Source organism: Pleurodeles waltl, chromosome 8 (assembly GCF_031143425.1).
Source record: "Pleurodeles waltl isolate 20211129_DDA chromosome 8, aPleWal1.hap1.20221129, whole genome shotgun sequence".
Taxonomy (NCBI): Eukaryota; Metazoa; Chordata; class Amphibia; order Caudata; family Salamandridae; genus Pleurodeles; species Pleurodeles waltl.
In genome coordinates, this window is record NC_090447.1 from 510,052,953 (window position 1) to 510,075,846 (window position 22,894).

General features: G+C 47.8%; 1 protein-coding gene across 2 annotated transcripts in view; it reads left to right on the top strand.

Moving 5' to 3' along the window:
• Positions 1-22,894, top strand: part of LOC138250080 (E3 SUMO-protein ligase RanBP2-like) — an 894,326-nt gene that overhangs the window by 412,623 nt on the left and 458,809 nt on the right. For both annotated transcript variants that reach the window (XM_069204480.1, XM_069204481.1), the window contains exon 17: positions 3,593-3,676. In XM_069204480.1, the coding sequence (XP_069060581.1) occupies positions 3,593-3,676 (84 nt within the window). The remainder of the gene's footprint in view (positions 1-3,592; positions 3,677-22,894) is intronic.

Sequence of the window (22,894 nt, forward strand, 5' to 3'; positions counted from 1 at the left end):
AAATAGCAATGTGTCTGATGCATGCATTCCATTCTGGCTTTTCTCCTATTATGTTGACAGATTCTTAAAATATATAAAATCCAATAGAAATTGTTTGGAAGAAAAAGGAAGGTGCCCATTTGTGGGTCTGCAACATTGAAAATCTCTCAGGGTCCTCTGTTTCTGTTGGTGGCCAAATTTTGTGGGTTTCTGATCCCAGTGTCCCTAGTGAAACCACTTCTGACCTGTTCTGTGTGTCTTGTGCACCCTATGCAGGGGAATCATTCTTTAGATGAGAGTATTGTATTGATGGCCTTCTCCAGGAACTAAATACACAGGCTTTGGCGAGGGGGACAGGAAATGCATGTGTGCAAATTAGTATGCCTAAAAATGGATAACTTATACAAATGAGACCACCATGTCCAAACAGCATGCACATACATACCAGCTTGCCTTCACCGTTCAAGTGTGTGAGACAAACTGAGACAAATATTAGAAACCTACACAGACACCCCACTCATACCCTCCATTCGGAAATCAGGGCAAAGAGACACCTTTGTGGAGCTTTGAGGGGCTACTTTCTATGGACAGCTGGTAGGCAGTCATCTACAAAGGTGTAGACAAGACTGTAATCGCACTGTCATTCACTGCTAGGGTTCTGTTTGAGGGGTAGTGTCCACTCTTGCATAGAAAGGGGGGTACATGAGTGCACTACTGCCATCAGTACAAAGCTCAGATTTTAATGGAAAAGAAAATGACTTGGAGGTACTTGGGTACAGCTTTACTAAGCTTTGCAAGTGACTTTTCTTCCTTGGGTCCCTGTGATGTTGCTAGGAGAAATGCCTCTTTTACATGCATTAAGTCTACATCACTGACTACTTTCAAACTCAGTCCATCTTCTCTTCATTGCCTTATTTGACACATGGATTGATCAAGGGGTACTATTTCTGTAGGTGCATTACACACCACCAAGTCCACCTTCTTATGAGAAAGCCAGCAGTGTTCGAGCCCTTCTAAAATTGTTTAGAACATTCACACTGTTAACACATCCATCCTCTCTTAAGCACGTTGCATTTCTAACAGTGCTGCTTGCCCTTCAGCCCTTATTTCATCACAATACAACATTCTCACATTATCCTAACTCACTGTCAAGGCAGTCCACTTGACCCCAATCTAGTTTATGCTTCACTCCCTCACTGCAACCACTATATCACTTCTTCTTCCTCCACCCAGTCCTTGATCTAGATTAGTTTTCATTCTATCTCATTCCCCAATTGGCAGATGTAAATTCTTTCCAGACTTGCTCACTAACTGCCTACAGCAAATACATTTCTGACTGCACACCATGATAGCACCTCTTTTTGATCAATTCAGCAGTATGCTGATCTCCCCTTCAGTGTCACATTTGCACCTTTATAAACTCAACCACTTTCCCCACAGCCCTGAATCACATCAGCAATCCAATACCACAAAACATAAATGAGCGCACATACATACAGATGAGGTCTTGCACACATTGGCAACTACAAAATTATGCTGACCTCTGGCCTTAATTCCACCCAGTCATTTAAATGTACCTTATTGCTTCCTTCTCACTGCACTCACAGAAATTAGTACATGCTTTTAACTCTCTGTTCTACTCCCCATCCCTTATGACGAAGACATGACATCTAAGGACATCCTTCTTAGTTTTCAACTAAATTTGTACATGTCAGAAACACATTAAGGGAAGAGTCTTGTGGTTCCTCTTCCACACGCCTGCTCCTCCTCTTACGTATGCTGCTCAAATTCTTTCACTTCAGCCTCTTCTGCCGAAGTGGCTCTTTGCCAAATTCTCCTGCTTCCCTTCTGCCCCTTAGCTCCTTCAATTGCAAAACCACTAACCCTATCCTTGAGCATCCTGCCTTGTCTCACTTCTTTCCCCCTGAGACCTGTACAAATTATTTTAAACCTGCATTCGTCTTGTAGCTGCAGATAAACCAACTGTCAATTCCTCTGATCATACCCCTACTTGAAAGTGTGATATTCATTCTAAGTAAGTGCTCCCTTCTGTGTACTAAATCTCCTGCCGGCTGTCTTTCTCTTAACAATTTTCACTGCTGTAGCTTATTGCGCTCAGCACATCCCTGTACTGATTGTTATAACCCAATCCACCAACTCTTTCTTGGGATATTTCCTTATTACCTTCTACAACACATCCATTTGTGATGTCTCCTTAGCCTTTTTGTATGACACCCATAGCTTTTTTGTGTTCCCTGCACCCTCTCCTACACACTAACATTTGTGACTGTATTCAAACACTGAATAGCTCGCAGCTCACTAATATTGAATTCCCCCAAAACTGAAATCCTTACTTTTCCTCCCTCATCAGTTCCCTATCTTTTTCCTCACTCCCATTCCTTTCACTCTGGATGCCTTATGATAGTATGCACCAACCAAGAACTTAGTTGATCTGTTCAGTTTCTAATAGGTTACAGCACCTAAACATTAGAGAAATGTTATCCCTGTTTCAGATAGCAAAATCCCAGATCAGCACACTGGTTATGCGCAAACTTAACTGTTGCAACATCTTGTTTATGGGACTCCCCTTTTGCATGTTTTTTACCCAGTGACCAGATTATCAGTCTGATGACCTGGACACTACTTAACCTTCCTCAAAACAATTTGACTTGCGTAACCAACGCCATACTGGTTGATCACATCATAAACACATTGTAAAGTGATGCGTCTTTTTTATGTTGTACATAGCATTGCCTCTCCCTCCTTCCCAAGACACCTTTTACAATCAGCCTACATTCTGCGAAATTTAACCTTCAATGTGTCTCCAGACTTCCATGTGCCATCTCAAGGTTTCAGTTCATTTGAATTATTTGGTCGTTTTGTCTGGTACTATCTTCAACTCACAGCGACCTCTTCCCTTATGGATTTTCAAATCCAATCCTGTGTCCCATTTACTTTATCAGGAAACCTCCTCCATGAACACCATAAAATGTTTGTTTAAATACGTTGATAATCGAGGTATCACTTCCTTACACAAGACACTACAAAGATTTATCAAGCTCTAACTCCTTTTACTGTCACACTAACCTAGGCAGGAAACATCTAAGTTAAACATAGAACAAACCATCTATTAACCTCTCACAAGCAAACACCAGTAGACACGATTTTGGAGAACTCCTAGGTATGCACAAAAGCACCCAGATTGACAAAGCACTTTAATGCCAGTATAAGGGTAGCAGGATTTCCACAAGTACATTCATGTAATGCATGCTTAAACGGACTACCTTGTAATGTTTGGTTCTGTCCTGTTTCATCAGTCAACCACTCTGTGACTCCTGAAATCTGCTAATATTTCTGTGTACTGCTTGAAGCTATGAACATCATTTTTGTTAGAACTGCTAATGGTTCATTAATGAATACAAATTCAGAAATCAGTCCTATTGGTCTCTCCATCACTCCGGTTCATGACAGAAACTTGGAGCAGCATCATTTCCCTGGTTGGTGGGTGGAATAGAGGGGGAGCTGGAACTTTCATTGAGTGAAAAAAATGTGGTTACCCATTAATCATGTGGACCTATCCTAATGTGTATTTTATCATAATTTGTTTCCTTAGCTCTCTCCAAAAACCCCACCTCGCTGGGTAGAAGATCAGAAGTCCTTACTCCAGATGCTTTGTCACAGGGTGGAAGCACTTAAGGTAAAGCGTGATATACTTTCAAAGTAATGTGCTTTCGGGGATGAAGTGTATTATCTAAACAAATATAGTCACCTATACAGGCAGGGAATCCTGTTCTTTGTTTTTACTTCACATGCCAAGTGTGGCCTTTTAATATTACAGTATAATTGCACATTTTCTGGAATAATTTTCACTAACACTGCTAACAACTATTTGTTTCAGGGGTAGCATGACTGAGGGACAGAAGGGCAAGTCTAAACTAAAAATCTTATTGAAAGGAATCTAGAACCATCACATTCCTTCACCAGTTCTTCAGAAAAAGAACTAATTGATAAAATTAGGAGGCTACCTTGGACATGGTAGTCCCTTTTGAATGATGGGTCTAAAGAGTTTTCTGTGCCCTCCTCCAGCTCCCTGGAAATGTCTTCCTGGATAGAGGAACCCACTTTTCACTTCTCTTTGGAGAGGGAAAGTAGTCCCTTTAGGGTAGCCCTTTGGAAGAGGACACCCTACTGGGAGAGGATTTTAACCACCCAACCCCAGTGGGGTATGAGTGTGTGGATATGTGGTGCATTCCAAACTAATGGGTAGGTTAGATGACAGCACGGTCCTGAAGGTACTCCTCCAACTAACATTCTTCAGAGGTAGCTAGAGAATGGGAAGTGTAGTCTTTTGCCCTAGGCTTGTCTTTCTTTCAGATTTGCGTTGTAATTAGAGAGACTTGCGCTCTGCCTTCCCTTTGACACCGAAGGCAGAGTTTGCTCCTCACTGGTGTGATTCTGGCAAACGGGCCTTGGACCTAGAAGGAGCTGTTTCCCAACCTAGGGGATTTTGTAGGGTTCCTTCTTAGGTTTGGATTGGCCTCCGACGTGCATAATTATGTTTCTAGTATCCTGAAAGGTACTGTCCATGATTCACTTACACACTGGTAGACTTGCTATGTTATTGTTTTGCTTTTGTGAGCAAATTGGGAGAGGCTCACTTCTGAGGAGCTGAATGATGGGTCAGTCTCCCCACTAGAGTGAAGCAGTTGGAGAGATGAACTCCAAGACTCTTGGGCATGGTTTGGGTTGTTGTTTTGGATTCACATGGTATGCCTTATTTTACCATCTAGTGGTTGAGTCAGAAATCATCATCTTTTTTTGTTTGGGCGTTGTCTATTTGGTGGTAGGGCCAGCCTACTTCTCCCTTGAAGATGGCATATGCTGAATAGAAGACTAAAGAGCCTCTTAGAACTAAAGAAGGACACCACATGTGGCAAAACTTCAGGACTGGCCTTCAACTCTGAAAGGAGATCAAAAGCACAGATAGCAGATGTCGCTCCACTAGGGGACCTCTTTGGCACCCAAAAAGAAGCCACTTGTGGTTGACATCAATGCAGAGAAGAAATCACAGGATATCGAAAGGAAGATGAGGCCCCGGAGGCCGAAATGGAGGTTTTAATGAAAAGGAGGAATTCTCCTTGAAGGGATACAAGATCCCACTTCGGCGCTCGAGGGAAAGACAGGTTGAGAGTTCGAACTTCCGGCAACACCCAAGCAGGAGGAGACCTTTGAAATTGAAGATGACTTAAACAAAAGCTTCTGCCATGAAGTAATATTCGAAGCATGCACTTCGGGAGAATGGCAGGATATAGATACAGCCTCATCAGAGGTGGGTGTGGACACATACCCCCTGGATGCCCTTGCCACCAGATGACATTTCTGTCAACCACGCAGTGGTGAAACGAGCCACAACTATGCTGTCAAACTTACGGAGGAACCAAGGGAGTTGTGATTCTTGTTGGAAACCTTACTGCTATCACAGCGAAGGAGCTCTTTTCTCTGTGCTTCAAAGTGTACTTGATCAGGGAAGCGAATCCTTAAAAAAAAAAAAAAAACAGCAACATCGAAGGCTGTTCTTCTACCTGTGGAGTAAAAATACAGGCACTCTGCACAGGACTGCACTTACACTAGAGGATCAGTGGCTACGGCTTCCATCATTGTCTCAGTCGCAGGCAAACAAGCAAATCAACTGGCATCACTGGACTCACCATCCGATTGAGAAAGTGGGTGGACAAGGTAGGCATGAGGATGGAGTGTTGCGGTTTAGTGGAAAATCGCTAATTCCAATGTCCTCCTAAACTGGTATGCCTACCAGAAGTTGGAGGAGATGAGTCTTCTGTAACACCGCTAAGAGCAATATTAAATGACAGGGAGGGCACTAATCCAGGAGAGGAAGAAAATCAGCAATTCCTGCTTGAAATAAGCCCCATATGCTGCAGAAACTGCCACAAAGCAAGTCTACACTGGAGCCACGCTCAAGATGAGCACCTGGATTGGGGTGTCTGGGTACAAGCAGGAAGTGCAAGCAGCAGTTGTGAACATGCTTGTCACAGGTCTATCCCTCTTCAAAAGATGGTAGACAAGTCCCTTCAGAGAATGAAGGACAATGGGCGCACTGCAGTTGAAGGGACACTAGGGGAGCTACCGCTTCACGAAAGAGAATGACTTGACAAGGATGTTCACAACCATCAGCCTCCAATAGTTGTTTGTCTGAGTAACGATCAAATCACATCACGCCAAAACCGTGGTACTACACCGAAAAGCAGAGCCGCGCCTTTTGAAGGAGGACACATGGAAGACATACAGCACTGTGCAGGATACACCAGCTAGTGACTCTGCAGAACACCCGCCCCTTCTCTCAAGCCCAGGAGGGGACTGAATTGAAGGATTTCTCGGGGGATGGCACATCATCACCTTTGGTAAGTGGATACTATACTTAATCTGATAAGGATAATATATACATCTCGTAAAAACGCCATCTAACATCATACTAGGGACAGGACCCCAAAGCAACAAGGTCACCATAAACTTGAAAAAAGGAAAGCTCCAACATGATATGTGAAAGGGCAGTAGAGAATGTGCCATCATCAGAAAGAGAAAAAGAGGCGTATTTGCCTACTTCATAGCCACTAAAAAAGATATATACTTAAGGCCCATCCTGGATCTCAGGGCCCTAGACAGATACATCAATGCACACAAATTTCAGATAACACTGCAAAACGTTGCCCCACTGACCAGTAAGGGGGGGGCTACATGACAACAGTCGACCTCAAGGACCTGTATTTGTATGTGTTAATGAACAGCAGAAAAGTTATTGGGATTTGTGATACACAAGGTTCACTACCATTTCATGGTGTTGCTTTTCAGGGCAAAGTAGGAACCTCAAGTCTTTACAAAATACCTCGCTGTCATACCAGCAGACCCAAGAAGGAAGGGGGACCGCTACCTGGACTATTTACTTGTATAGGCAAGGTTGTACAAGCGGTGCAAAGATAACACAAACAAGGTCATACAAATACTGCACATGCTCTGTTTTTTTATTTTTTATAAACCTGGAGAAATCACCCACAGTACCCGAAAGGTAAAGCATTTTCCTGCGGGTCAAACTGGTCTCAGAACAAGGTAAAGGCTTCCCTCTAGAGAGTATAGTCCAGGCAATGACAGAACAAGCTTGCCTCTGCCATTAGGGGGCAAGCACTAGAGGGGGACTGTGGGGAAGCTCATGATATCCAGCCTAGCACATGAGATCTTGACTTGGACATGGGCCTTTCAGAGGAACATACTGCTAATAGCAGTTTACCTACTGGGAGTGAGAGACACAGAAGCAGACAGATTAAGCAGGCAAAACAGTGTGGTCCACAACTAAACCTGCTGGTACTACAACAGATCTTCAGAAAGTCGGGCGCCCCACATGTAGACTTGTTCACACCACAAGGGAAATTTGCATACACATATACACTGATCCCTCTGATTTTTCTGCTCCTAGAGGAACAAACAGGTTCCCATGTCACTCTCACCCTCATTGCATTACCATGGGCCAGACAAACATGATTCTCCGACCTAGTTGAATGGTCGCAAGGAAACATGATGCAGCTATTGACAGGACAGCCTAATCTTGCATTGGGGCAAAGTATTCCACTCCTGGAATCATAAACACTCAGTCTGGCAGCACTGCTCCTGAGGACATAGCATTTGGATATCTCCAACTACCAAAAGAAATCATAGATGTACTCAAGCAAGAAGACCAACAACACATAGGTGCTAAACCAAAAAATTGAACAGATTTAGAAAATAGTACATAAAAAAGGCCCCACATGTGATGCCACAGTCTTAAAATATCTCATGCAGACTACTGGAGGATAGGCACTCCCACCCCACGATGACACCGGACAGCCATTGTAGAGTACACATGAGGCGTGCTGGGAATGACTTTCTTCAGATTTCAGCGGTTAAAGGTTTTATGAATGGAGCAAAAAGACTGCCCTGCCCAGAGCAGCACCCACTCCACATTGGCCCTGTAGGAAAGTCCCTCTTTTTAGCATGGTTACCCTCACTTTTTGCCTGTTGTCAGTGTGCTTAGACTATTTTCACTGAGAGCCTGCTAACCACGACCCCAGTGATTGTACCCTCTCCTCTAAATTTGGTTGTCTTAGTACTCTTTACACCCAACAATTGGCATATAGGTGTACCCCTTTAAGTCCCTAATGTATGCTGCATAGGTACCCAGGGCATTTGTACACCAAGGGGTCCCCTGTGTGCCTCAGCGTGTATTATGCAACCCATGGGAGCCCATGCAAACTGTCTTCAGGCCTGCCATTTGTAGCCTGCGTGACAAGGTGCATGCACCCTTTCACTGCTGATCACCACACCAGGTGACTGTAAATCACCCCTGTGGTAGGCCTGCCCAGCCCTAAGGACAGTGTGCAGGTCCCAGTGTGTGTGGGCCCCCTGCAAGAGCAGAAGTGCCCCTAAGAACTCCAGTTCCAGTTCACTGGACTTCTTTAGTGCTGGGAAGCCATTGTTGCTGTGTACTGGCCATAGGCCTTTGCCTATGGTCCAGCTACATAATGGTAACTCTGAACCTAGGCATGATTGGCATGAAACATGTCAGAATCATACCCCAATACTGATGCCAGTATTGGTGGCATGATTCCATGCACTCTGGGGGCTCCTTAGAGGACCCCCCCAGTATTGCCCCTACCAGTCTTCCAGGATCTGCGAGCAACCTACTCTGCTGAAGCCCCTCAGACAGGATTCTGCCCTCCAGCTCAAGCAGGGGAAGACAAAACAAAGGATTGGGGATGTGGGAGAGGGGTGCAACCTCCTTTCCCTTTTAAATAAGTGTTACAAGGCTGGGGAGGGGTAGCCTCCTCACACCACTGGCTTGCTTTGAAAGACACATTTGGTGCACTCCTTGCATAATCCGGTTTGCACTAGTCCAGGGACCCCAATCCCTGCTCTGGCACGAAACTACATAAAGGAAAGGGGAGTGACCACTTCCCTGTCCATTACCATCCCAGGGGTTGTGCCCAGAGCTCCTCCAGGTGGCCACTTGATTCTGCAATCTTGAAATCAAGATGGACAGAGGCCCATGGGAGCATCTGACTTTTCAGGTTAGACAGATGTCAGTGACCTCCTGTCTTTCTTAGGTCATTCCGGACTTCCCGAAGGGTCGTGTCCCCAGGAACTTCCTGGTCCTCTTCAGTGCTGCAAATCTCCAACAGCTCCAGTTACATTTGCTTGTGCTTGTTGGTGGTCTTCCTGACCACTGACCCATCTGCAATCCGGTGACCGCCGAGGGACAGCTCCTAGGCGACTTCAGGGACTCCTCTGCAGCTCCTAGACTCCCCAGTTGGACTTCATCCACCACTGTCGACCTAGATCTTCACCCACAGAAGGGTGGGCTTTGCCTCCTGCCCCACCTTGACACTCCTACATAGACTGGACTCTGTCCCCTTCTTTTGCAGGTCCTCTTCATCCAGAATCCACCATTGAGGTCCACTGGCCTGGTCCTGTTCTTGCAATATGCAATTTAAGAGTCCCCATGTTAGCCTATGGGACGACCAGGTAACTTATCTCGTCACTTGGGGTCTTCTAGATACTTACCTCTTAGGGTTCCACTCTCTCACAGCCCTTGGCTAACTACTCCATATCCTCTGGTGGGGGACCCATTCTCCCATTTCACTTTTTTAGTATCTGGTTTAGCCCCCCCCCCATGGCCCTTGCTATTCTGTGCAGTTTCCTAATACTTACCTGTATATATTTTGTGTATACTTACCTCCAGATGGGGGGTTGCCTGTAGTAATCTAGTTTGGTGTTCCTGAAATAAAGTACCTTTATTGTTGCAACACTATCTGGTTACTTTCATTTAGATTACGTTACTGTGTGAGTACTGGTATTGCAAGTGCTTCACACTCCTCCTAGATAAGCCTTGGCTGCTCACCAATGCTACCACTGGTGATCCCTGGCTTCCTAGACACACTAACGCTATCTAATAAGGGTTTCCTGGACCCAGTATAAGGTGTAACACCTTAGAGGTCCACCACACACTGGTCCAGCCTCCTGCAGGCCCTCAGTCTGATAGATGCACAACTGATCAAACCACTTTAAGAACCCATGCATAGAGCAGGATTGCGGTTCTTCTCCTTGTAAACTGCCTTTTTGTTCCGTTCCTGGTTCAGAAGTCGCAGAAGTTGACCCCAAGGTTGCTCAGCCTCACTCCATACCTTGGGTAAGTCAAAGAAAAAAAGACAAAAAGCAGACTCTGTTCCTCTCCCCACCAAGCTCTCAAACTCCTGAGAAAGGCACATGGGTGTTATTGGTACTACTGACTTCGCTCCTGGAGTCGGTTGACTTAAAAGCTGATCCAGCAACTTCTTCTGGCACAACCTGAGTTTCCTTGCCACCTATGGCACCGCGGCAAATCAAGACTTCTGCACGGCCATGGTCCAATTCCCCTGGTGTGCCTGTGGTACTCAAGGAGCAGAGAGACCCATGATCTGCAGTAACACTGGTGGGTTTGCCCTCAGTGCCTGTTGGACGCCCCAGTACCACCTGTAGGGCTCTCCCAACTCCTGTCTCAACTCTGCCTCCTACTCAGAGATTCCCACTGGTTCCCAGGGCATCGATCCTGATGCAGACTTTGTCACAGGAAAACAAGGCACCCCTTGTGCTTTCTGACTCTTGAGTTGGCGTATTAACAGCCTTGACCGAGGCCACGCTCTGTTTCCATCCAACCTCAGCCTGCTCTGCTTGATGTCCCACCGCCACAATGAAAATTTTGTAGGCTACATTCCTTGTTTAGTATCGATTCTGACAATGATTAGGATACGCGATCAACTTGGCCATCCTACCATGAGGAGAATTGGTATGATGGTCTCCAAATGGCCAGTAGTTTTGACACCGCTCCTGATTCTAGTTTACCCACATCCTCCGATCCTGCCACTGAAGAGTTCTTCCTTCTCAGTGGTCTTATGCAAAGCTGCCCCAGTTCTTGACCTCCAGCTTCCCACCTTTGAGTCCAAACCGAAATCCTGACCAGCCCAGGCAACCACTAATGAGCCCCTGCTCCCTTTTATTGAGGCACTCATGGATACTCTCCTAGGGGCCTTGGCCAAACCATGCTCTAGCCTCCCAGTGATTTGCCAGATTGTGAGGCGCCACTGCTGTGCTCCAGGCAACCCCCTGCATTTATGTTCTACCACCCTTTACCCAAGAGCTTAGTGGTGGAAACATCTACTAGTCAGACTTCCCAAAGCTTTGGGAAGAGTATTTTCTTCCACCAGTTTGGCCCTCCTTTCTGTTAATGCCTTTTGCCTGCTGGGCCTCTGTTTATATGCTGTTTGGGATTCTACACCTTAAATGCTTCCTGGTGTTCATCAAATCCTCCACCCTCTACTAACCCAAGCTGTAGAAAGCTGGCTCTCTATATGGTGCACTAAAAATTAGTACACCGTTCAGAGAGTCCAGTGAATCCCCAGTTGGTTTGCAGAGGCAAAAGTAGATAGGACTCATGCTCTGTTTTGTGGTAGTGTGGGCGAGCAGCTAGGCTTATCAGAGGGCAATGCTTAGCATGCGTTGTTATCAAAAGCAATAAATAAAACACACACTCAAAGAATAAATCGGAGACCAATTTAGAAAAATAGTACTTTTATCTCTTTACACTTTAAAGCCAAGAACTTTGTTACAAGGTAAGTACGTTTTCAAGCATAAATACTTTTTCATTTAAAAAAACTGCAGTGCAATTTCAGAATTCTTCAATGTTAACTTATGGAGGAAAAAAATGTTCATCAGCACACGGTTAACAACTACTTACAAGGCCAATCTCTGAGTTAAGTTGAGTACTGGACACTGATCAGAACCACACCAGCAGGTCATACGGGCAGCATGGGGGCAGCCGGGTGTCGAATGTCCAATGGATTCCAATGACAATTGGGCTTTGTGAAAACAGGCTGCAGGCTCTGGCCAGGAGGCCAGTCGAAGATAGGTTGTAAATGTGGAATGTAAGGGGACATACACCTTTGGTCCTTTTCTCCAGGGCCCCGGGGCAACAGATGCGGGCGGGGGGGTCCCTTAGGCGTCTGATTTCCTTGTCCTGGAGCGCCCGCGGTCAGGGGGTCCTGTGTGTTCAGGCTGCAGGTGTCCTCAAGGACTCCAGCAGGGAGGGACCCAGGGTGGACTTGAGCTCAGGGGAGCCGGGAGACATTGTTGGCACTTTTGACCCACCTCAGATTGAGTTGGGGGTGACGGATGCAGTGGTCGCTGGAGGTGTTTGGTTTTGTCTCACCACCAGGCTGCTGGAGAGCGGTCCTGCATGCAAAGGCTGCAGGCAACTTGGGGGACTCCAAGAGGGGTGAAACCTGGTTGGACTCAGACTCTAGACAGCTGGGGAACTTGGCTGGTGCAGTTGGTTGGCTTCACCTCCTCAGGTCGTGGATGTTTGGTGCAGAGGTCACTTTGGGTGTCGGATCTTTGCTGTACCTGGGATTGGAGAGTACTTCCTTGAAACTTTGTTGCAGAGCAGATCTGCTGCTTACGGGAGTCTGAGTCTTTGTAGTAGGCAGGCAGGCAGTCCTCCTGGGTTTCTTGGAAGCTCAACTGCAGGACAAGTCGTCTTTTTGGGCAGAGTTTGTCGAGGTCAGCAGGCAGGCCGGTGGAGCTGTTATCAAGTCAGTTGCTTCTTCTTTTCCACTACTGCTGGTGCGACTCCTCTGTGTCCTTTTCTTTAGAGGTAGTCAGGATCTGAGTTCTAGGGTTTAGGGGTACCACCTAAATACTCAATTTAGGGGCATTACATGGAGTGCCAGGTGGTAGACAATGGGCTGACCACCTTTAGAGTGACGATTCCTTTTCTTTGACCACTTTCACTGGGGAAATGGGCGTAACCCTAACCCTAGTTGCCTAATTCCTTCCAAACAATATTGAGGAATTTAAAAAGTGGTGTCTACTTCAGTTTGTCCGACTTAAGGGTGAGACTGGCATAAAGTGGTCACACCTCTTAATCTGCCTAATTTTCCTGCCTGTGCTGCCACCATAAGTGGGGTCAGGACAGGAGAGTTGGTCATCTCCTTCACCTGGAGAAACCTAGGTCTCATTACAAAGGTAGCTAAGCCTTTGAAGCTTCCCACCCTGGAATGTCCATCCTGCCTGGGAGAGGTGCTAACACCTCCTTCCAGTACAGACTTTTGCCTCTGGCCCTCGAGAGCGCTGGTTCTCACTGAGGGGGGGTGGGGGTGTCAGAAATGTGGCTAAAGTGGCTGAGCTGGACCAATCAGCCAACACACTAGTATCTGGTAGGTTCTCAAGGGTACCTCTAAGGTGCCCTCTTGGTGCATGTCTTGGTGAATTAAACACTGGCATCAGTGTGGGCTCACCAATATGAGATGTTTGATACCAAACATCCCTATCGTCAGTGAAGACATCATGTAGCAGGGGAACTCGTAGAGACCATTGTCCAGCCCATGGCTTCCCTGATCACTTACTATGTCTGAGAATCGATAAGGACATAGCAGGTGCCTATCTGCTTGTGCAGATATGCTCCCATATGTAATAAAATGCACCCTGCCTTAGGGCTGTAAGGTCTGCTAGAGGGGGGACTTGGATATATTGCATGAAGGCTTTAGGTGAGATGGCACACAGGCTGTGTGCCATGTCATGTTTTTACTTGTGTGTGCACCAAGACATGCAGCTTACCCTGGCACAATTCGTCCTGCAGCCCTTAGGGTACCCTCTTTAGTACCCCAGGCCCTAGGTACTAGGGGCACCATTTACTAGGGACTTACAGTGAGTGCTAAAGGTTTTGCCAATTGGGGAAAAACAACTGTGCAGTATTGGGGAAAGATCTGGCACTGGGTACTTGTTAGAAGGGACTCCGTGCACTTTCAGTCAAAATTACACCAGAAACCATGCAAAAAGTGGCAGTGACCATGTCAAAGAAGGTTCTTTCCTGCACAGGCTATAAAGGACAGTTGTAATGTGGCCATGTTCACAATTCGTTGTGGCTTGGACACCACCCATTTCATTGGGCAAGCCATTGACACTACTGTCTCCAATCTGATAGGTATCTAGTAGTAGATTCCTTACTGTGGAATTTTTCCCGGGCGTCAGTCTGGATCTGGAGATTGTTCTCGAGCAGTACCCCTGTGTGCAGTTAGGTGGTGTTTATCTGCTCTGCGTCCATCGTCCGAGACATCCGCGCTGGATATGACGTCACTGGTCCTATATAGGAGCCACCTGGTGAGCTGACGTCAGTTCTTTTCTTTACGTGCTAGCTAGCGCTGGTCTGAAGAAAGAGCTACCCCTCAGTCACTTTTTGACTGATCTTTATCGTCTGTTGAAGTTTTTTGAGTATTTCTACTCCTGGTGTGTAGAGGGATGTCTTCATGTAAGTCCAGGTTCAAGCCCTGCCACCCATTTCACCGGGTGATGTCTGTGATTGATCGCACCTCTTGTGCCTTTGGTGTTTGGGGCGCAACCTCAACCCAAAGTCGTTCTCTAAGTGTTGGGCCATGCATCCGAAGGCTTCGAGGGAGCGGTCCGTAAAGCTAATGGCAGCCTGGTGCTCGACTATGCCTACGTCCCGGTCTAGGTTGAGAGGAAGGTCTCCGGATAGGTCACGGAGTCCCATCTCTTTATCGTCTCACTCCAAGTCCTGAGGATGATCGGGTAAGTCAAGGCATAAGAAGAAGTCGACAAAAGCAAAACGTTGTTTTACTTCACCTCATCCATCGGTCGACGAGACAAGGAAGCGTCTTCTGTCTTGGTCTCCCTCTGCGGAGCCTGCGTCTAGGCCAACTCCATGCTCCCTGAGTTTCTGGGAGTCAGAGCAACCCCATTCTCAACTTATTTAAATTTTAGGCCATGCGCTTCATTTTTAGGCAGTCCGACTCTGCTGGTGCACCTTCAGGCCCCGCGGAGTCGTAAGGGGCCCCTTCAAGTTCAACACTTGCAGCTTCGACCTCACCTCTGAGGGGAGGCACCCAAAGTTTCATTCCTGGATCTGGACCAGTTTTGGTCGTACCATCTCTACCTTCTCCGACACTGGTCCCAACACCGGCCATCCTCATTGCAGACTACGGCATGGAGCGGAATGGGCATCCGGAGCAGACAGGGGCCTTGCTTCCTATGTTGTATCTTGAGCCTTATTCCTATGGGCTACGTTATGGTGAGGAATGGAAGGGTTCACTGGACCCTTTGGAATACCAGCTGAAAGACCCCATGAACCGGGGTACAGACCTGAGTGAAGCCAGTGGACGGGATACCTCCCCAGTTATTGGCTTGCTCTCCCCCACTACCATGGCTGCAAAGGAGGGAGTGACCTTTTCAGTGGTGTTGCGGAGAGCAGCCTAGGTCCTGGACCTTGAGCTTCCTTCAGTGGCAGTCCGGACTAACCGCTTGACAGAGGTGCTTCAGCCTCAGGCTTAATCCTCTTAACCCCTGCTGTCTTTTAATGAAGCCCTTACAGATGTCTTACTGGGTACCTGGTCCAAATCCAATGCAGGGGCTTCTGTGAACGTGACCTTTGCCCTGCACCAGGTGGCCTAGGTTTTGTGACGCAACAGTCCACCCCAGAGAACTTGTTTTTCTAAGTCTCTACATACCAGGGCACATTACTTTCCGCACTCCCAGATAGGAGCTCCAAGAGGCTGGACCAACTTGTGAAGATATTTTGTTCTCCTAGCCTGGCATTGTGGTCTGTAAACACTGCATGTCTTTTGGGCGGTTACTCCCCCACATTGTAGGATATGGTTGTGCAAGTGCTGCCACAGGTCCTGGAGGGAGGCCCAGGCTGTACTGCACCCAGGAGACTGGATAGTAGCATTAGACTTGCAGGACGTTTACTTCCACATTCCCGGCCTGCTTCCCCACAGACATTACTTGTGGTTCACAGTAGGCCACAAGCACTTTAAGTTTGCCGTGCTCCACTTTAGCCTTACTAGCTCCCCTCAGGTGTTCACCAAGGTGATGTCTGTGGTTGCAGCTCATCTGCGCAGCTCATGGGTTTCAGTCTTTCCCTTTCTCGTTGACTGGCTGTTGAAGGCAGGCTCGTTCCAAGTTGTCATTTCACACCTTCAGACTATGGCAGACCTCCTGCATTCACTGGGGTACACTATAAATGTGCAAAAGTCACACCTGACTCCCTCTGAGATGCTCCCTTTCATCTGAACTGTTCTGGACACAGAGCAGTTTTGGGCTTATTCTGCTGAGCGGCGAGTCCAGGATATTCAGGTTGTGAAACCAGTTTCAACTTCTATCCTGGATTTCAGTGAGGCTGACTGAAGCTTCTGGTCCTCATGGCCTCCTGCTGGTCACACATGCCAGATGACACATGCAGGCTTTGCAGTGGGACCTGAAGTTCCAGTGAATGCAGAATCAGGTGAATCTCTCGGACATGGTCCAAATCTCAACGGAAACTGCTGAAGATCTGCAGTGGTGGCTAACAAACGGCATTTCGTCAGATGCAGCTCCCTCTCCCTTTCCCAAGCAGATCTGACAGTAGTGATAGATGTCACTCTGGGGGTGGGGTGGCCACCTGGGAGAGGCAGAGATCAGAGGCGTCTGGTGTCCGGCGGAGTAAGTACTCCATATCAGCCTCTTAGAGCTCCAGGCAATCAGAGTGTGTAGGAGGCTGGCCTGGCTTACATTGGGTACCAATGGTACTTACACCTTGTCCAGGTCCAGCTATCCCTTATTAGTAGTGTTCTAGCAGCTTAGTCTGATAGGGGTAGCTATAGCAGAGCAGCCAAAGCTGAACTAGGAGACATGCAAAGCTCCTACTATACCACTTATGTCATATAGGTACTATATCATAAGAAAGACAAACCTTTGGGTTACTAAAAATAAAGGTACTTTATTTTAGTGACAATGTGTCAAAAACGTCTGAGGATATCCTCCCTTAGAAGGTAAGTAAAATACACAAAATATACACACACACCAAAATCAGGTAAGTAAAACAGTCAGAAAGTAGTGCAAACACTGTAGAATACAATAGGATGCAATAGGCCTAGGGGCAACACAAACCATATACTAAGAAAGTGGAATGCGAACCACGAATGGACCCCTAGGCTAGTGTTAGTGTGTAGAGGGTCACTGGGAGTGTAAGAAAACACTAAGGGTGTCCAAGATACCCCACTCCAGACCCTTGAAAGTAGGAGTAAAGTACTACTATTTCCCCAGTAACACACTAAAGTCGTGATGAAGGATTTTGCAAAGACCACAACAGACTGTGAAAAACAATGAAGACAGATTCCTGGACCTAAGGACCTGCAAAGGAAGGGGACCAAGTCCAAGAGTCGTGAAAGTGTCTGGGGGGGCAGGAGCCCACTAAACCCCTGATGAAGGTGCAAAATGGCTGCCTCCGGATGGAAGAAGCTGAAGATTCTGCAACAACAAAAGATGCTAGGAACTTCTCTTTTGTGCAGATGTCCCACGGCGTGCTGGAGGATGCAGAGTTGTTTCCTTGGCAAAATACCACAAACAAGCTTTGCTAGCTGCAAGAGTCACTGTTAGAGAAAAAGGGTGCTGCCCGGGGTCCGGAAGGACCAGGATATCGCTTCTTGGGTGAGGAGACAGAGGGGGCCCTCAGCAACGTAGAGAGCCCACACACAAGCAGGAAGCACCCGCAGAAGTCCTTGAACACAGGTTCAAGATGTCTGAACACAGTGGTAATCTCAACACTGCAAAGGAGGCCCCACGACAGCGGAGATCAACTCAGGGAGCTGAGCATCGCAGGACAGAGTGCTGGGGACTTAGGCTCGGCTGCGCATGCAGGATTTTGTGGAAATGTGCACAGAATCCCTTGTAGCTGCAGTTCACGCCGTGCACCGGATTACTGTCTGGAGAGGGCAGGCAAGGACTTACGTCCTCCAAATCTGGACAGTTGGACCACTGGACAGTTTAGGTCACTTTGGCCCACCACCTGTGTTCCAGGGGCCACGCTCGTAAGGATGAGAGGGGTCCCAGAGTACCGTTGATCCTGAAGTTTGGTGCCTGCTGAAGCAGGGGGAAGATTCCGTTGACCCACAGGAGATTTCTTTGTGGCTTCCAGTGCAGGATGAAGGCAGTCAGCCCCCAAAGCATGCACCACCAGGAAACAGTCGAGAAAGCCGTCAGGATTAGGTGCTACAATGTCGCTGGTAGTTTTCTAGCTGCTTTGTTGCAGTGTTGCAGGCGTCCTGGAGCAGTCAGCTGTCGATCCTTGGCAGAAGTCTAAGAGAAAGGTGCAGGGGAACTCTGGTGAATTCTTGCAAGTCGTTATCTGAGGAAAGGTCCACTGGAGAGACCTTAAATAGCCCTCCGAGGAGGATTGGCCACCTAGTCAGGTAAGCACCTATCAGGAGGGGTCTCTGACTTTACCTGCTGGCACTGGCCACTCAGAGGCCTCCAGAGTGCCCTCACACCTCTGGAAACAAGATGGCAGAGGTATGGGACACACTGGAGGAGCTTTAGGCACCACCCCTGGGGTGGTGATGGACAGGGTAGTGGTCACTTCCCTTTCCTTTGTCCAGTTTCACGCCAGAGCAGGGACTGGGGGTTCCCTAAACCAGTGTAGACTGGCTTATGCAAGGAGGGCACCATCTGTGCCCTTCAAAGCATTTCCAGAGGCTGGGAGAGGCTACCCCTCCCTAGCCTTTAACACTTATTTCTAAAGGGAGCAGGCGTAACACCCTCCCTCAGAGGAAATTATTTGTTGTGCCTTCCTGGCACTGGGCTGCCCAGACCCCAGAAGGGCAGAAACCTGTCTGAGGGGTGGCAGAAGCGGTAGCTGCGGAGAAAACTCCAGAGAGCTGGTTTTTTGTACCCGTGGTTCATAGTAGATCTCCGGGGATGCATGGAATTGACTCCCCAATACCAGATTTGGAATGGGGGGGACAATTCTATGATCTTAGACAAGTTACATTGCCATATTCGGAGTTACCATTGTGAAGCTACATATAGGTATTGACCTATAGGTCGTGCACACGTGTAATGGTGTCCCCAGACTCACAAAGTTTGGGGAAATGGCCCTGAACGATGTGGGGGCACTTTTGCTAGTGCAAGGGTGCCCTCACACTTAGTAACTTGCACCTAACCTTCAGCAAGTGAAGGTTAGACATATAGATGACTTATGAAGTTACTTAAGTGCAGTGAAAATGGCTGTGAAATAATGTGTGCGTTATCTCACTCAGGCTGCAGTGGCAGTCCTGTGTAAAGGTTTGTCTGAGCTCTATGGTTGGCAAAAGAAATGCTGCAGCCCATAGGGATCTTCTGGAACCATAATAACCTTGGGTACCTTGGTACCATATACTAGGGAATTATAAGGGTGTTCCAGTGTGCCTATTGAAATTGGTAAAAGTGGTCACTAGCCTATAGTGACAAATTTAAAGGCAGAGAGAGCATAAGCACTGAGGTTCTGATTAGCAGAGCCTCAGTGGCACAGTTAGTCACTACACAGGTATATACATTCAGGCCACAAACTATGAGCACTGGGGTCCTGGCTAGCAGGATCCCAGTGAGACAGGCAAAAACAAACTTAAATACATGTAAAAATGTGGGTAACATGCCAGGCAAGACTGCCGCTGAAAGCATTTCTTCTCTCTGGCAAAGGGAAAGTAGTGCAGGTTTTCACAGACACCATCACCACCATGTGATACTGCAACAAGCAGGACGAGGTGGGGTCCTGGACCCTTTGTCAGGAGTCTGTGCTTCTGGACATGGCAGAAACAGCAGGGCATATCCCTGGTGGTTCCACATCTGGCCAGCTCGCTGAAGTCAGAGCAGACAAACTCAGCTGATAATGCTTGGTCAATCAAGAATGGCGTCTCCATCTGGAATTAATATAAGGTCTTTCAGCAGTGGGTAAAGCCTTGGTTAGAGTTTGCAAGACAGCACTCGCTTGGTGACGCGTTTACGTCTTGAGTAGAGCTCAGGCCTCCTGTACACCTTTCCCCTCACACCACTTCTGACTGTATAGGCTATATAAACATGAGATATAATGTGCACAGTGTCCAGGGGGTCCCCAGAGGCTTAACAGAGGTTAAAGTAGATAATACTAATGCTCTGTTTTGTGGTAGTGTGATTGAGCAGTTGGTCTTTTCAGAGGGTAGTTCAAAGCATATGCTGTACACACACAAGCAATAGGAGAAGCACACACTCAATGACATAACTCCAGACCAATGGTTTTTATGTAGTAGCAAAATATATTTTCTTTATTTTTAGAACCACAAGATTCAAGTTGCAGGTAAGTACTTCAGTAGATTCGATTTTCACACACCTATCAATAGTAATTTGTTTGAAATCAATACGTTATACAGTTTTCAACATATTGTCAGTTATCTCTTTTAAAAGTTGACACACTGCAATTTTCACACTGCAATTTTCAGAAACCGTTCCTGGGAAGAAGAAAAGCTAGAACGTTTTACAGGTAAGTACTCAACTTAAAGTTCCAGTCTCTTGGTGTTAGGATGTTCACAGGTTGGGGTTCAAGTTAACCCCAGACACCCTCGACCAGCAACACAGGGCTGGCTGGGTGCAGAGGTCGAAGTATAGGCAAAATTAACATGGGTTCCAGTGGAGACTGGGGGCACTCGAAATCAGACCCGTCTGCAGGTAAGTACCTGTGGCTTTAAGGGGCAGACCTGGGGGTTTTAGAGGAGCACCGGGTGGGGGGTGGGGGGGCACAAGTAGGCACCAAAACGCACACTATCAGTGGCACTGGGGCAGGCGAGTGCAGGGTGCAAACAAGGCGTCTGGTTTCTAATGCTGGTCTATGAGGTGACCCCGGGGGTAACTCTGATGCTGCAGGTGAGGTCCAGGGGGTCGACTTATGCAAAGCACTGGCTGGACAGGGAGGAGAGCCGCCTGCTGAACGTAGCTGCATCGAAGGTCGGGTTCTCCAAGGCCTTGGGGCTGCTGGGGTGCATTGGTCTTTTAGGTGTCTGATATCTTTGTCTGGAGCTTTTGTGGTCAGTGGGGGTCTATAGGAAGTTGGCTCTGTATGTACTATTTCAAAGTAAGAAATAGCATGCACGGAGTCCAAGGGTTTCCCTTAGAGGTAAGATAGTGGCAAAAAGAGATAATTCTAATGCTCTATTTTGTGGTAGTGTGGTCGAGCTGTAGGCTTATCAGAGGGTAGTATTAAGCATTTGTTGTACACACACACAGGCAATAAATGAGGAACACACACTCAAGGACTTACTCCAGGCCAATAGGTTTTTATGTTGAAAAATCTTTTCTTTTATTTTAAGAACCACAGGTTGGAGACTTACATTAAACACTTTAAACACATTAAACACTTTAAATGTAAGGTACTTCACTTAGATACTTTAGGAACTTTGAATAAAAGCAGTATCAAATGCAGACTTTGTAAAAATGGCAATTAGCTATTTTCAAAGTGGACACAGTGCAAAAATCAACGGTTCCTGGGGGAGGTAAGTAAAGGTTAGATTAGGAGGTAAGTAAAACACTTACAAGCCTCAGTTCCGGGGCATAGGCAGCCCACTGTTGGGGGTTCAAGGCAACCCCAAAGTTACCACATCAGCAGCTCAGGGCCGGTCAGGTGCAGAGGTCAAAGAGGTGCCCAAAACGCATAGGCGCCTATGGAGAACAGGGGTGCTCCGGTTCCAGTCTGCCAGCAGGTAAGTACCTGAGTCCTCGGCGGGCAGACCAGGGGGTTTTTGTAGAGCACTGTGGGGGACACAAGTAGGCACACAAAACACACCCTCAGCGGCACAGGGGTGGCTGGGTGCAGTGTGCAAAGCAAGCTTCGGGTTTCAGGTAGGAAACAATGGAGGGACACGGGGGTCACCCTAGCGGTGCAGGCAGACACAGGGGGGGCTTCTCTGGACAGCCACCACCTTGGCTAGGCAGAGGGTTGCCTGGGGGTCACTCCTGCGCTGAGGTTCGGTTCCTTCAGGTCCTGAGGGCTGCGGGTGCAGTGCTGGTTCCAGGCGTCTGGTCCCTTGTTACAGGCAGTCGCGGTCAGGGGGAGCCTCTGGATTCTCTCTGCAGGCGTTGCTGTGGGGGGGGGGGTCGGGGGGGTCGTCTCTGGCTACTCACAGGCTCGCAGTCGCCGGGGAGTCCTCCCTGTGGTGTTTGTTCTCTGGATCTCGAGCCGGGGGCATTGGGTGCAGAGTGTGAAGTCTCACGCTTCCGGTGGGAAACGTGAAGTCTTTGGAAGTTGCTTCTTTGTTGCAAAGAAGTTGTTGGTTTTGAGCAGAGCCCAGCTCACAGGAGTTTCTTGGTCCTTTAGTCCAGGGCAGTCCTCTGAGACTTCAGAGGTCGCTGGTCCCTGTCGGATGCGTTGCTGGTTGCAGGTTTTCGAAGTTGGAGACAGGCCGGTAGGGCTGGGGCCAAAGCAGTTATCGTCGTCCGTCTTCTCTGCAGGCTTGTAGGTCAGCAGTCCTTGTTTCTTCAGGTTGCAGGAATCTGCTTTCCTGGGATCTGGGGAGCCCCTAAGTACTGAATTTAGGGGGGTGTTTAGGTCTGGGAGGGCAGTAGCCAATGGCTACTGTCCTTGAGGGTGGCTACACCCTCTTTGTGCCTCCTCCCGGTGGGGAGAGGGGCACATCCCTAATCCTATTCTGGGAATCCTCCAAACTCAAGATAGAGGATTTCTCAAGGTAGGGGTCACCTCAGCTCAGGCCAATTTAGGGGCCGTCCTGACTGGTTGGTGACTCCTCCTTGTTTTTCTCATTATCTCCTCCAGCCTTGCCGCCAGAAGTGGGGTCAGTGGCCAGAGGGGCGGACATCTCCACTAGCTGGGATGCCCTGGGGCGCGGTAACAAAAGGGGTGAGCCTTTGATGCTCACCGCCCGGTGTTGCAGTTCCTGCAGGAGGAGGTGAGAAGCACCTCCACCCAGTACAGGCTTTGTTTCTGGCCACAGAGTGACAAAGGCACTCTCCCCATGTGGCCAGCAACATGTCTTTTGTGTGGCAC